This window comes from Condylura cristata, unplaced genomic scaffold (assembly GCF_000260355.1).
Source record: "Condylura cristata isolate star-nosed mole 26May11 unplaced genomic scaffold, ConCri1.0 scaffold00021, whole genome shotgun sequence".
NCBI classification, from domain to species: domain Eukaryota; kingdom Metazoa; phylum Chordata; class Mammalia; order Eulipotyphla; family Talpidae; genus Condylura; species Condylura cristata.
The window spans coordinates 17,195,940-17,210,367 of NW_004567122.1; the positions used below are offsets into that span (position 1 = coordinate 17,195,940).

Consider the following 14,428-nt stretch of genomic DNA (forward strand, 5'->3'; position numbering starts at 1 on the left):
TGCATGTCAGTTCACATTTTGTTGATTTTGCTCTGAGAATGTGTTTACATAATTGAGATCATTCTGCACAGAGAATTTTAATTTTTTCTTTAAAATAACCATGTTCTTGTGTTACTGGGTGTTTTGTAGCCTCAGAGATGCATATTATTCTCTAATGGGATGTGTGCCATGTAACCATTTTGGGTCATTCAAGCTACTTCCACTCTTTTACAGTCACCAATAATTTTCCACTTTGCATCTTTATATATTTTTCTTTTTTCAGTATTGGTCCATTAGACTTTAGACAGCAGGTCACAAAGAATCGGTTCACTCAGGCTTGGGGGAAAGAAAGAAAGAGAGAAAGCTTTTTAGCATAGCTAACCGCCTAGGGGTAGAACTGGTTTCAGGCAAGGCTGGGCTCTGCTGATTGAAGCCATCTTTCTGTCTCTTGCACAAGCTTCCCTCTGTGCTAATTTTCATCTCAGCCCTCCCCCTCTACCTCCTCCCAGAAGACAGCACTTTTCCCAATATTTTCAGCTGAAGTTCTGCTGAGACTCGTTAACGTAAATGAGATCAAACACCCACCTGAGTCAGTAGCTGGGGTCAGGGCAAGGAATGTTCTGGATTGCCTCCAGGACATTCCTGTTCCCTGCTTCATCTGATTCCCCCAGGACCCTTGCTCTACAAATGGAGTCCCTGCTGTGTCCTGAATCCGCCCACTGCCCTTCACCCTGGCTTACTGCAGCCTAAATTCTGCAGTATGGGCTCAGGACCCTCCATGAGTCACAGGGGCGCTGTTGTTCTGCTGTAGGGCCAGGAGACACAGGTGCAGGTTCCCGGCCTCCCTCCACGAGGACCTCTCGGCTGACACTTTGCTTGTCTCTCCCAGCACTCAGTAAATATTACATCAAGTGAGTTAATGACTGAGTGTCAGGTCAGGCCTGTACCTGGTCCCGGGGCCAGCCCGCCTTAAGGGCGAGATACTGGAGAGGACAGAATGGTGTGAGTCCCCAAAGAAAATGGGCAGTCACTCCCAAAACCAGCAGAGAGAGTGCTGACCTGAAAGGAACGACTGTGTCTATTACAGCTCCGTCAAACCAAATTCCCAGGAGTGGGTCGTCGAAGGGTATAGCTATTTTGAGGGTTTTTTTTTTTTTTTTTACTCCCTGTAAGAATTCTTGTAGTAGAATGAGCCTTTTTAAAAGTGGGTCACATCCTGCCCCTTTCCTCCGTAAAACGGACAGCTCTCCGCTGAACTGTGAGTACAAGACGCCTCCCCGGCCCCAGCCCAGAATGATCCAGTTGCAGCCTTATTTCTCTGCCTGCACAGCCACCAGCACTGGCCTTCTGTTAGGTTCTACCCTGGAACACACCCCAGGAGCCTTGGACTTTCTTTTCCTTCTGCCGGGAAGGTCCGTATTTCCGGTCTCCTCTTTCTTCTTCTGGCCTCAGTCTGACGTCAGTTCCTGGGATGTCCTCCTTGCCAACCCAGACCTGACGGTGCTCTCCTCCAGCCTCTCCGGTGAACTGGGGCATATCCTTTTTGCCATATTCACCGTCCATTCTGTTCATTGCTTACTCCCCCGCTCACCCCTGCAACACAAGCCCCATGAGGCCCCTTTCTCACTGTCCATTGCTGGGCCCTGGGAACCCCTAACTGGTGCCTGGAATATCCAAGCCCTTAAGCTTTTTGTTGGGAAAGAAAGAAGCCAGTTGCTCTTCAGCAGGGTTATAATGATCACGCCCACCAGCAGTAAGAGTGCTCATTTCACCTCATCTCTGGGTGAAGCAGCTTTCTTAGAACACAGCTCAAGAGAAGCATGGTCCTGCTGCTCACTGCATGGTCCTGGAGCAGCAACCGGCTGTCTTCTAGCAGCTACGCTGCCATGTGCAAAGAGACCTGGTTCCTTGGCTACAGCCAGTGGGCGTGAGAGCTTTCCCTACGGGAGCACAGATCGAATCTTCATCCTCTCATGTCAATGGAAAAAAATTATTTTGTTGAAAATGGATTCAAGGGAACTTCCTAAGAAGCTTACATTGAATAAAAATCAGTAAATAATCAGCTTGAGTATTTGGGGATGTGACAGTCACCATTTTTGTGCTTTCCCACCCCAAATTATCCAATTGTGGTATTCTGGTTTTACAGAACCCTCTCTAATGTGTTGGTGGTTCCTACAGTACATTCATTTTTTAAAGCACCATTACACTTTTTAAGAAGTTTTGCAAAAACCTGAGCTGATGCATAGAAAAAGTATTTAATGTCACGAACACCAAAGCACCTTTTATCAGGTAAAAAGTTCCTATGACATACATCGATGATAGTAAACAAATCTCCCTTTACCTGAGAAGAATTTCGGTTTAAATACAACATAATGAACTTCATGGGGTCATCATTTTAAGACAATCCTTGCAGCACCATTCAACTTGAAGAACATGATGAACTCCACAAAATAATGATGGTGGTCTTCAAAACACAATAGCCCACACAAAGTTTTCTAGTTCAAAAATAGCACCATTAGAGGACAAGAATGTTAAGTCCCTCAACAAGTGACTTACCAAAATTCATGCAAACTAAACTTGGTGTGATTGGTGTTTATAACAACCCTGTGATCTGGAGTGGGAAACAGAAGGCAAAAAAAAGCTACCACGCACACAAAGTAACTTTGCTCACACGTGCACACACACACACAGCCACACCCCCCCTCGTCAGGGAGTGCTCCTTGTTTGCTGAGAGCTGGGTCACCAGTCATCCACCTCAACCACGAAGGGCGTTTTCACATCTATCTTGCCACTGTTGGTGATGGTGCAGTCGGTGAGAGGGCGGTCATGTCCATCCGTTGCCTGAAGTTCTATGGAGTGGACCACTGTCTGGGGAGAAAGGAGGCGATGAGGCAAGCTAATTGTGGAAAACATAGTCAAGAAAGTTCTAAATCACAGGATCAATTTGCTCTAGACTTTTGTATTTCCATGTTGCTTTTTATTAACCTTTTATAGTCTAAGAAAAAAGAATAGGGTTTTTATTTGGTAAGTATCTAGGTCTAATGAAAGATATTTCTGCTCACTCTGATACCCCGTGTGGGAGTTCGCATGGAGGTTGGGTCAATTTCAACGTCACCCTATTACAGGTCTAGGCATCATAAAATGGGCCATAAAGCAGATTTAAGAGTCAACAGAGTAGTGAGTTTGCCCATTTTTAAGGCTGACTCAACCCATCAATCTGCAGGTTGACTAGTTACACTAATACTAGTATAACTGCACCCCCATGGTGAAAATGCCCCCTTTCTGCCTTGACAGCCTCACAAGCGCTTGTGTGTCACGCTGAAGGAGCGCAACTGGACAGTTCCCGGGAGCAAGCTAGCTTCTGATGGGCTTCCTAAGGCTCTGAGAAGGAAGTAGCGAGCCTCTGAGTGCCTTGCAGCCGGGGTCAACTGACCCAACCTCTGCCCGACTTGGGTTAATTAAAATCAAGAGACAGCATCCTTCTAAGGATACTGTATGTTTCTAATTATGTGTGGGGGCACTTTTTTCAAGTGCTTATTTAATGGTTAACATGGACATTCCAACATGTTGCATATTTTACCATGACTTTAAAATGCTTGCTCGTGGGCCCACTTGGGGAAGCTGTGACTGCAGGTCTGAAGGGAAGGCCAGACACTTGTGTTAACTGAGCAAGCTATTGATTTCTGAAGGACCAAGGGGTGGAATTCAGAAGATCCTGCCAGCTTCTTAAAACTCTATGAAACACAGGCTTTTCCTCAGAAAGTTTATGCCCGATAAGAGGTGTTTGGCTAAGGCCAGGCAACAGGACCCCCAGGATGGGAGGAAATCAGTGCTATCCATTAGGGCAAAGACACAGAAGACTACAAGAAATGCACGACCAGAAGAAGAAAATCCAAACACATACTCTTTACGCTTCTGACAGCTTGACACAACGCTGTATTCAAAAATATACACTGAATGATGAATGAGTTTACCTTTAAACGATATAGTGCCTGGTTAAGCTGTCCAAATCCCAGATGGGTTCAACATGTGCATCCCCACAGCTAGCTGATTTCAGAAGCAAAGTTTGGTAAGAGACCTAAGGAAAGTTGGTGTTCCTTTCTATGAAACAGTAGGTTTGTGCACAACTGAGTCTCACAGGATGGGGCGTGTCCTTTTCTGTGCCGGAAAGTGGAGGGACTACTCAGTGGTGCGTGTGCCTGACCGCTCTCTCCTCCCACTTGCTAATGAGTACTCCATCTTTGGCAGCTCAGTTTGCACATGTCCTTGCCTTGGAAGAGATGTTCTGAGTCATCTGCTCAGTACCTTGTCATTGCTGCTTGAATCAGAACAGCAGAGAGAAACACCCAGAGGAAGAAATGCAGAAGGTGAGGTTGGTTGGTTGATGGTTGGGTGAAGGTGGCAGAATAAGTCGTATGAAAACACAACAAAATTAAATATGGAGCAGAGCGAGGCAGCCTGGGTTGGGCCAGGGCTGGGCTAGGTTGACTTTTCAGGATTGAAAGAACTACTTCAGGTCGTTACTAAGCAGGAGAAATGTTGAGAGTAGAAGAGAATGCAAATTTTAAGAAGTGTTCCTATGGATTGTGAATGGGACCCCTCAGGTATTTGACTAGCATAAATTTGAATTTTCTTCATTGAATTTGGCTGTGAGTGTTTGAAAGTGATTTCCATTTGGACTGAACCATATGTTTTTAAAAACATTTTTAATAGAGGTGAGAAACAAATAGCGTAAATAACATAACCATCTTACCCATCTCTAAGTATACAGCTCAATATCATTAAGTATATGAATTATGTTGAGTAACTAATCTCTGGAACTTCTTCATCTTGCAAAAATGGAAGTCTATAGCCACGGTCCACAACTCCCATTTCCTCTACCCCCAGTGTCTGGCAACCACCATCCTGTTGTGTGTTTCTATGTATTTAGCTATTTAAGATCCCTCCTATAAGGTCTACTATAAATCTTTTTGTAACTGGCTTATTTCACTTAACATCCACAAGTTTCATCCCTGTGCCAACATCTCCCTCCTCTTCAAGGCTGTATAATATTCCACCACCACCACATACAGGGTCCTGCTTTTATTTAATGGAACTTTAAAAGTTTTCATTTACATCAAACAGTACACTTCTCCATGTTGGGTCCCCAGCCCCTGCTCCTAATAATTAAAAGCCATTCCTTATACTTTTCCTTCACCAATGAAGCAGTCAGTTAGCCTAGAATGATAAATCTCTAATAAGCACCTTTCAAAGTTAATATATCTCTGAAAGTATTGTGGTTATAAATATAAAACTTTGAATGAAAAAAAGATATAAAGTTACCATTCCATCAAGGACTCTTCCAAATACCACATGTTTGCCATCCAGCCAGGTGGGCTTGGTCAGGGTGATAAAGAACTGAGAGCCATTGGTGTCAGGCCCAGCATTGGCCATGCTGACCCACCCAATGCCATAATGTTTCAGTCTGAAGTTCTCATCTGGAAATGTCTCGCCATAAATGCTTATACCTAGGTGACACAAAAAGGAACCAGAGTCAAGCGATGTCCTAGAAAAGTGGTCTTCAAAGAAATACGTAAGGTTTTAGTAGAAAGTTACGAAAACACTAAGAGGTAGAGATGAGGAACAGGTGGACAGACATAGAGGGGTTAATGAGACGAGAACATGAACTTCTTAAAGGAAGCAGGGTCCAGGGGCTGAGGCAAATACAGAAAAAGAAGCCTCAAGCCAAGGGCTAAGTCTTCACCCAGCAGGTCAACAATCTCACCCTGCAATGAAAAGGAACTGAAGGGCAGAATGACATCAAAAAGCCAGATGGGAAGGTGGCTGAGCCACCCTCGTGGCTCAACCTGCTATGAAATCCGGTCACTCTAATCAGGACCTACCACTAGCCACGGGTAGATAAAGCTTAGTTCGTGACCACACTATGGAATAGGTATCCCCACTTCTGTTCTGCCGTGGGAAGCAGAGGGTTATGGGAGGTGAGAACAGTAGCGCATGCCTTGCACTGGCCCCCAGCACAGTCGCAGCTAGCCTGGAAGGCCGCAGGCAGCTGAGGGCCCAGCAGCTGAGGAGGGCGATGGCCAATGTGTCCAGTGCTGAGCACAACTCGAGGCAGGTGTGTATCACAGGGGGAGGAGCGCATGCTTTCCCCACAAATCGTCAACAGACGCCACTGAGCGCCTGTCATGCCCACTGTCTGCTCTTCTGCAGCTCCTTGACCATCAGCTGCCCACTCTAAAATCCTGGTTCCATCAGAAAGACCAGAAATAGATCTCAAAGGTAAGAGAGTTAGAGCGCGGTGTCAGTCACATAGGAAGTCTAGGTTAATTTTACTTATTAGCCTGACTCAGAGGTCCCAAACCGGGCACTACAGGTGGGAGCAAGTGTGCACACTTGCACATACACACCACACACAGGGAAGGCGGGGAGAGGAGAGAGGGAACAGCTGCATTCCTGCTGGACCCAGGGCAGGTGATGGGCTGCTCCGGTCCCAGAGGGAAAGCTTACAGAACAGGGGTACAGGCGAGAAACGGGAGGTGGGAGGGTTCACCAGAGACAGAGCGGGGAGCAGAACAGGCCGACTGACAAAGTACACTGCTGAGAGGAGCAGCGGGCAGGTCAGGAGAGGTCTGCTGTGCCGTGTGGGTCACCTCCGGGGCCGGGGATCGAACTCGCACTGAAGTGGCTGTGGCTCACTTGCAGTGCTGCGCTCTAACCTGCTGCGCCACTAGGGAGGGCCCAGGGAAGGGTTCTTAAGTGTAGGCTTTGGAGGAGAGCCAGCTCTGACAGCTGGGGTCACCTGCCTGAGCATCTTCAGTGTACCCCCATTAGTCCAAGTAACCTGAACAGATGTCTCTGCTGCATCCCACAGGGAATGCAGGACTGATGGGACCAGAACAGCCCATCACCTGCCCTGCATCCAGCAGGAATGCAGCTCTCTCCTCTCCCCGCCTTCCCCGTGTGTGGTGTGTATGTGCAAGTGGGCACATACCAAGGCGCCTGGCAAATCCAGGCATTTTGTTCTAGTAGCTCACTCTACTGAACACAGAGTTAGCAAGAGCACTTCAACATAGCCTGAGTGCTTCTTTCAAGTTAGAATTCAATAACCACCAAAACCAGAGTTAGCTGAACTGAAAGTCTTAAACCTGAAGTCAACTTACTTTAAATTTTTTTTTAATTGTTTTTGACACAGCACTGGCTTACAAACATTGCATGTGATTCCGAAATCACAACCCCCCTCCCAACTCTTGGGGTACATATTCCACACCACACTCACTGTATGGTTAGAGCGGTACTAAGTGTGTCCGTGAAATCACTACAGTTCTGGGGGCTCTTAGCCAGGGGTCTGGGGAGCTCGAATCCTCAAAACAACAACCTCAGGGAGATTTGTACTTTCTAGAATTTTAACTTTGTTTATAAAAAGGTCCATACTATAATTCAGCACCTTATCTACGCCTTAATTTTTTTGATTGTTGAAAACACTAATGATAACATGAAAGACTCCAAAGAGGGGCTGGAGCTGCCTGCCCTCCCGCACAGAACACCACGCTGGCTGACCCTCGAGCCTTCCTGCCCCAGGGGACCCATTTCACAGACGCCCAGGGTTCAGCGTTGGAGAGCCTACGCTGACTTCCCATGACAGACCTTGCTCTGTGCTATTACAGATCCACAGTGGAGCAATTTACGTCTAAATGCAAAATAATCTACTGATTAAATAGATCACCACGATGGAGCTATCTCCACCAAAGGAAGATCTTTGAAGGCGAGGGAGTCTCTCTCACCTCTACCTATTTTGATCGACATTCAACAGTCTTCCCACCAGTATTTTATAAAGGAGGCATGAAAAAGCAGGATATAAATCAAAGGAATTCAAACTATTTTGCCGCGTATTTCATGCACATTTCATTTCAGCAGATGGCCTCTACCTATTCAGATTTAATAGATGATGTGCTCAAGCCACTATCCTTCTTAAAGCATTCATTTGGAGGTCTTTATGATCTGGTTCCTTAACTCTGAAGCTCAATCTATTGGCTAAGTCTTTGGGATCAATTTGGGAAAGGAAACAGAAAGGGAAAGGAAAAGAATGAAGACAACAGCATTACCGCCCGTGCCGTCTCCATTGGTGAAGTCTCCTCCTTGAATCATGAAGTCTTTGATGACACGATGGAATTTGCTTCCTTTATATCCATATCCTTTCTAAAGAGATGATGTCAGCTGATGACACAAGCAGACAGAACCCATACCAAAAGATACACCCCAATGTTTACTTGAAAGGTCAGAATATCTAGAGGACTCGGTTAGGTCCCTGCAAGGATTTACTGGCAGATAGTTGTCAGCAGCTGATCAAAACATACATTAACACACATGGGAATAAAGAATTAACGTAAATAAATAAAAAGCGATTTTCCCCTTGGTGATTTTTTTCCCTCTCGATTTCTAGATGCCTAAAATACTGTGTCTGAAGAATACAGATTTTTTTTTAAGATTTATTTATTTATGCATACAGAACTGGGGTACAGGCCAGAGGTGCAGGAAGGGTGAGAGGATTCCCCAGAGACAAAGCAGGGAGCAGAACGGGCAGATTGACGAAGTACACTGCTGAGGGGAGCAGCGGGCGGGCGGGTCAGGAGAGGTCTGCCGCGCCATGTGGATCACCCCCGGGGCAGGGATTGAACTCAGGCGGAAGTGGCTTTAGCTTCTTAGTGCTGTGCTTTAACCTGCTGTGCCACCACAGAGGGCCCAGAATACATATTTTTATCAGAAAATATCTTAAGATGTCTCCAGTTCATCAGACCTACCAATTTAATACTAATTTTACTATAAGACATTGTTGTTTTTGGCTTCACAGAAGGAAGATCCAACTTTGTGTAGTGAAGGAGGTAAGTGGGAGCATACCTCTCCTGTTGCCAGGGCGATAAAATTGTCCACAGTTTTGGGCACAACTTTCCCAAAGAGACCAATCACAATTCTGCCAACATCTTTGTCTCCAATCCTTACATCAAAGAAGACCTGTAGGTGGTAAAAGGCAGAGCAGAAGATTGTAAATTGGATAATCCACATATGCAAGGTAAATGAAAGTTAAAATCTGAGAATTGATCCACATTCAACAGCCCTCCCACCAGTATTTTATAAAGGAGTCATGAAAAAGCAGGATATAAATCAAAAGAACTCAAACTATTTGGTCATATATTTCATTCACAAATATTCATTCAACAAACAGATAGGGAGCAGTATCTACAGAGAGGCACTCAGTACTGAGTATGAAGTTGGACGGTGTACAGTCAGAATCAGCCAGTAGTCTTCAAGGAGTCTCTCCCCACATCCTCTAGACAAACCGTTTCCCTGCTGTGTAGACAGAGGTTAGGTTCTGAATGGGGAGTGTTCTCAACTAAGATGCAGGAAAATGTTGGTGAGAAGGCAACCAGCAGACCATCCAGATTTTTTGTTTATCACTTCCAACAATGCCAATTTCCAGTAAGTTCCAGGACATGGGCTCGGACCACCCAAGACGGTGCCCACCAGGTAGTCGGCCCTTGAAATGGCTGTACTCACTTCCAAGCACAGCTTCATGTAAGGAACAGCCAACACTACACTCAACATCCTGACAAAACCATGTACTCTGTTCTAGATGCTGAAGTCAGTCATCACCTTCCCAGGGTACATGAGTAGAGTGTGTTTCTCTCAAGAACAAAAACACACCTGAACTTGAGAATGCAGCCCTTTGCTGCAGATAAACCCTAAGCGGATCGGGCTCTTTTTTATTTTTTATAACTGTTTCATCTGGAATGAAATCAAGTACATTTTGCTTCACCAATCATGCGCTCAGAGGACTGTAAGCCTGGACGCTTGAAAAGGCCGGTAAGTCGAAGGGCATTCTATTAGCGAGTTGAGATTATATGAACCAATTTACTGTTCGAATGGGTAAAAAACGACATTCAAAAGATAGCTTTAAAAAAAATATAAGAAGGGTTGTCAAGGCAGAAAGGATGTCTTACAGTTTAGAAAAATCATGAAGTAAAGACTGTCAAGCCCTCGTTCAAGACAAGAGCTTCTTTCAATACATCAGTACGTCTGTCACGGGGTGATGTGGTATTTAGTGTTCCATGTGGCATTTTGCAAATTTTACATGGCCCAAGCAGCAAAACATTGCATTCTTATTTATAGGGTGGAACTTGATTAAATGCCTTAAAGACTGTGCCTTGAGATGAGGTAGTACCCTAGTGCCCATTCTGTGTGGCTTCAGCAATGAGGAAGCAGTGCTGGGCAGAGAAACAGGGATGTGATCTTAAAAACACAGCAATAAAGGGGGGAGAGAGAGAGAAAAATAAAGGGGGAGAGAGAGAGAGAAAGAACAGGACTTGGGAGACACAGAGGTCCAGTTGGGTGGTAGCAGAGGAATGTAAGGGGGTGGGGTGGGGAGAGGCATTTAACTGGAGGGGGCAGGGGAGAAGAGGGACAGGGAAAGACTCAAACACAAACCAGTAGTGGTGTCTGCGTGCTTTACCTACTCGGCTAAAAGGTAAACCTCACTACACTCTAGGGGGACAGCAGGCGCTATTATCACCAAAGCAAGGGTTGGGGAGGTTACATGCTTCCCCAGCCAGGCTTAGGAGAGCCAAAATCTCAATCCAAGGCTGCATCCAGGTAGACTGTGATTGATTGCAATACGGTTCTCTCAGTCAGGCCAGGAATCCCTCAGGGCAGATGTTTCTACATTCCCTGGTGCCAGGCAGAATGTCTGCACAAGTGTGGGCTCAAAAAATCCTGAATAGTGCAAAACTGAGTAACACTGATGCCCAGGGCACACACTCACCTAGACAGAACGTGAAGCTGCACCCAAGGCAGCTGCCAGGCCAACCGCTCACCTGACACTCATCTCCAAATTGGCTTTGTGTCCCTGGGGGCAGGCCCCATACAGAACAAGCCCCACCCTCACAGAGCTTACAATCCAGCACATCAGAAGTAACTATAATATATTGGAAGCTGGGTTTAATGGGAAGAGCCATACAGGAGAAATGTCATGGGAAGAAGTAGTGATTATCTGTGTGGATCAGGGTGGGCTTCCTGGAAGAGGTGGTACTTTGTGGTGCCACTTAAGGAGTGGGCACCTCAGTGTCTCCTTTTATCCCTCACAGTTGTCCTTGAAAGTTACTTGAAAGTCTTGGGAGGGGGTTATGGGGAGAGGGAAGAAACACACGTTGGCTCCAACCCTGGTGTGGTTTCTGTTTCCAGAGTGACTGAAATGTCTCAAGTCCGGCTGCACCACCAACTGGCCATGGAAACTGAGGCAAGCGGATGAAACTCAACTCCTGGTCTTCATCTCCAGGGTAAGTAAGACAGCAGATAACACGAACAACCTGCCTCAATCAGGAACTCAGAGCGGGGCTGAGCATTTCCTTGCTATATCGCATCTAATTTGCCGAACCCTGGCATACATCTACCTGGCGGGGAGCTGCCATTCCACCTTGATTTACAGAGGATGAAAGGGAGCATCAGGTGTTACACCACTTGACCCTGGTCACCCGCCCTAGCCTATTAACCACTCCGTGCTTTAGAAAGTGCCAGCAAGCTGACAGCTGAGTGTAGCTGGAAAATGGCAGAGTAGTTAATATACCCTGGGAGCCTGAAGGGCTCCACTGGATGGTACAGGGCTGCAGAGGCCACTTTGTCGAATTAGGACTGCAAGGAGCCAGAAGCCCAGCTGAGCCTCCACATCTGGACAGAAGGCGGAGTCTGTCCTGCAGCAAGACTCAGGACAAGGTTAGAACTCTTCACAGGTCTGGGAGGTGGGGGGCAGAGGGAGCACCCCACACTTCTCTACAGATTCTTATTTGTAAATGAAATCCAAGGTAAAGACTACAAGGGAAAACTATACACCAGAGTAAAGCCAATTCATCCACTCTTCTATCATCAAAGAAATCGTTCTTAATGTCTCCTCTGTCCTACAGTTAGGTGTTTAAAAGAGATCACTGAACAGTAACTCAACAGTTAAGCCTGCAGAAGACTGATCTGCACAATTAGCTTTTAGAACGGAAGGGTACATTGGGGGGGTGTTAAGTGGGGGTACATTGGGGGGGGTGTTAAGTGAGCACTCCAAGCACAATGGCAGGAAAAGACTCTCCTCACCGACAGCACCCTGGGCAGGACCAGATGTTTCAGGTCTCCCCGCCTACAGCTGCCTCTCCTTGGCTCCCTCTTCTCCTGGCCCTGGCTTCACACCCCAAGACTTGTTCTCCTCCAGAAGGTAAGTTCAAAAGTTCCTCCGGGGAAACGTTCCAAATATTGCGGGTGATGCTTTCACACTACAAAACTCTTCACTGCTTATCTGGAGCTCACAGCTACCTGGGTGTTTTATCTCCCTCTCCTTCACACTTTTCTCTAAACTGTCAGCCAGCCCTATCAGTTATACCTCCAGAATCTATTCCAAGTGGTCTCCTTGCTCCCCATTTCCACAAAGACCAATAATCCAAGCCACCACCATCTGGACCTGGGCGTGGCTCCTTGAGTGACCTCCCGTTCACTTCCCACTGGCCTCAGTACCCCTTAAAAGTCTGAATGAGATCATATCATTCCCATGCTTGAAACTGTAGTGGCCCTCAGATTAAGAGAAACTGCCTCAAAAAAGGCCCACACTGCCTGATGCGGTTGCTCTCCCCTCCAACCTCATCTCAGGCCCCCCCTTTTGCATCACTGGGTCTCCCTATTCTCCGTGATCACAGCAGGATGGCGAACCTCTTTGGAGGTCTTTACACACACTGGTCCCTTGCTGACATCTTTGCCCTGCTCGTTCCTTCCAGGGTGTGCAAATGCCACCCGATCCATAGCAAGGGTTATTTCTTGGATCATTTCACTGTGGATGAATTTGGCTGGTATGACCCTATCCTGACTCAAATAGAATCTGCAGGCTGAAAGAATGCTCCCCCCTCCCCGCCCCCACCACCCCCAACACACAGACACAGAGCTCCTTGGCCTTTAGAAACTATTTTCCCCAATTAGTTCAGTGCTTGAAGTTTTTTCAGTCAGTCAGGTTAATTTTATCACACTCTGGGCGAGGTCCTTCTGGTTACTCCTAAACTACAAAAGGGATGTAGGCTTGAACCTGGCCGCTCTCCAGCCCACTGCCAGCCCCTTCCTGGCTCCTGCATTCTGAGCATCTGATCTGCAGTAGGGGACTGAAGCCTTCTAGTTCAACACTATCATTTTCCACTGGCAACCCCCAAACTGCCCGTTAAGACCGCTTACAGCTGCCCCTCCTTTCAGAGTCCACGTAGGGCTGCGTGTGGGTTTTTCCAGAAGTGATGATCATGGCACCAAATCATACATCTCCCAGTCCCTTCCAACCTTGGCTAAGGAAACATGCTGGAAACAGTGTTGAAGCTGGAAAAGCGCCGTCCATGACAGCCGAGATTAAAAGCCAGGGTACCGGCTGGGCCTCGCGAGCACCTCCTTAAGCCAGGGGGCTGCCCCCCCCTTTCACCCTCCACCCCCCGCCCAACTCTAGAAGCGCACCTCTCCCGTGTTTGTCTAACAGAGGCCGAGGAGCCCAACCTCTCGCGGCCCCTCCGGGCGTGGGTGACCTGGCCCGGCGCCCCGCAACCACAGCCCCGGGCCGGGGCGTCGGCCCCGCGCGCGCCTCCCGCTTTCTTCCTGCGGCTGCACGGAGTCCCGGCCGAGCCGAAGGAAGTCCTCGGGCCGGCTCCTTCCTGGAGAACGGGCTCCCGGTTCCGGAAGCTTCTCCAGCACCGGGGTCGATGCCTCAGGCCCACTGACCCCGGGAACGGCCCGGGCGGCCCGCGGCAGACTCCGCCCAGCTCCCACGCTGTCTCCCCGGGGCGCGACCCCGCACCCCCGAGCGCTCGCCCCCTCCCACCTCGGCCCGCGGCCGCCCCCCGTCCTCGGAGGCCGGGGAGACGCCTCTCGGCCCCTCTCGCGGAGGTCCCAGTCCCCAAAGCACCACGTCCCCAAAGCGCCCCGACCCTTGGTCAGCGGGCGTGGGGGGCCCCAGCCCGCGGTCCGGTCACCTTGGCCGTCACCGACGGGCCTCGCTTGCGGACGCCCGAGGCCCCAGAAGAAGACGCGAGCGCGCCGAACCCCACGAACAGCACCAGAGGTAACAGCAGCCGGGGGCCCGGGCCCATGGTGAGCGGCTGCCGGGCGGGCGTCGGCTCGGGAGCGACCGCAGGCTCCGGGACGCTGGCGGGACTCTTGGAGGCTGCGCCTGCGCGCTCCCGCTCCCCGTTTGGGGGGGCGGGGTGCGGCTGGGGTTGGGTTGGGAGGCTGGGACTGGGCCGGAACCCCGAGGGCTGAGGAGCGCGGCGAAGCGAGAACTCGAGAGGCGCGCGGCGGTCTGATTGCGCTGCTCGCGGCCAGGGCGCGGGGCGCCCCAGAAGTGCGGCGGGGGCCCCCCAAAGTGGGTGGCCCCTGGGCGCTCTGTGGAAGGGTCTCCAGG

The 14,428-nt window shown here is 48.7% G+C and overlaps 1 protein-coding gene across 2 annotated transcripts; it reads right to left on the reverse strand.

Moving 5' to 3' along the window:
- Positions 1 to 2,215: 2,215 nt before the first annotated feature.
- On the reverse strand, positions 2,216 to 14,200 carry PPIC (peptidylprolyl isomerase C (cyclophilin C)). 2 transcript variants are annotated; one of them, XM_004686661.2, is made up of 5 exons: positions 14,001 to 14,200; positions 8,875 to 8,988; positions 8,082 to 8,175; positions 5,302 to 5,486; positions 2,216 to 2,847 (listed from the first exon to the last, which is right to left on the reverse strand). In XM_004686661.2, the coding sequence occupies exons 1-5, from the start codon at positions 14,115 to 14,117 to the stop codon at positions 2,719 to 2,721; spliced, it is 639 nt and encodes a 212-aa protein (XP_004686718.1). In that variant the 5' UTR covers positions 14,118 to 14,200; the 3' UTR covers positions 2,216 to 2,718. The 2 variants fall into 2 exon arrangements, with proteins under 2 accessions (XP_004686718.1, XP_012583266.1); XM_012727812.1 differs by having other exon boundaries at positions 2,733 to 2,843.
- Positions 14,201 to 14,428: the final 228 nt, after the last annotated feature.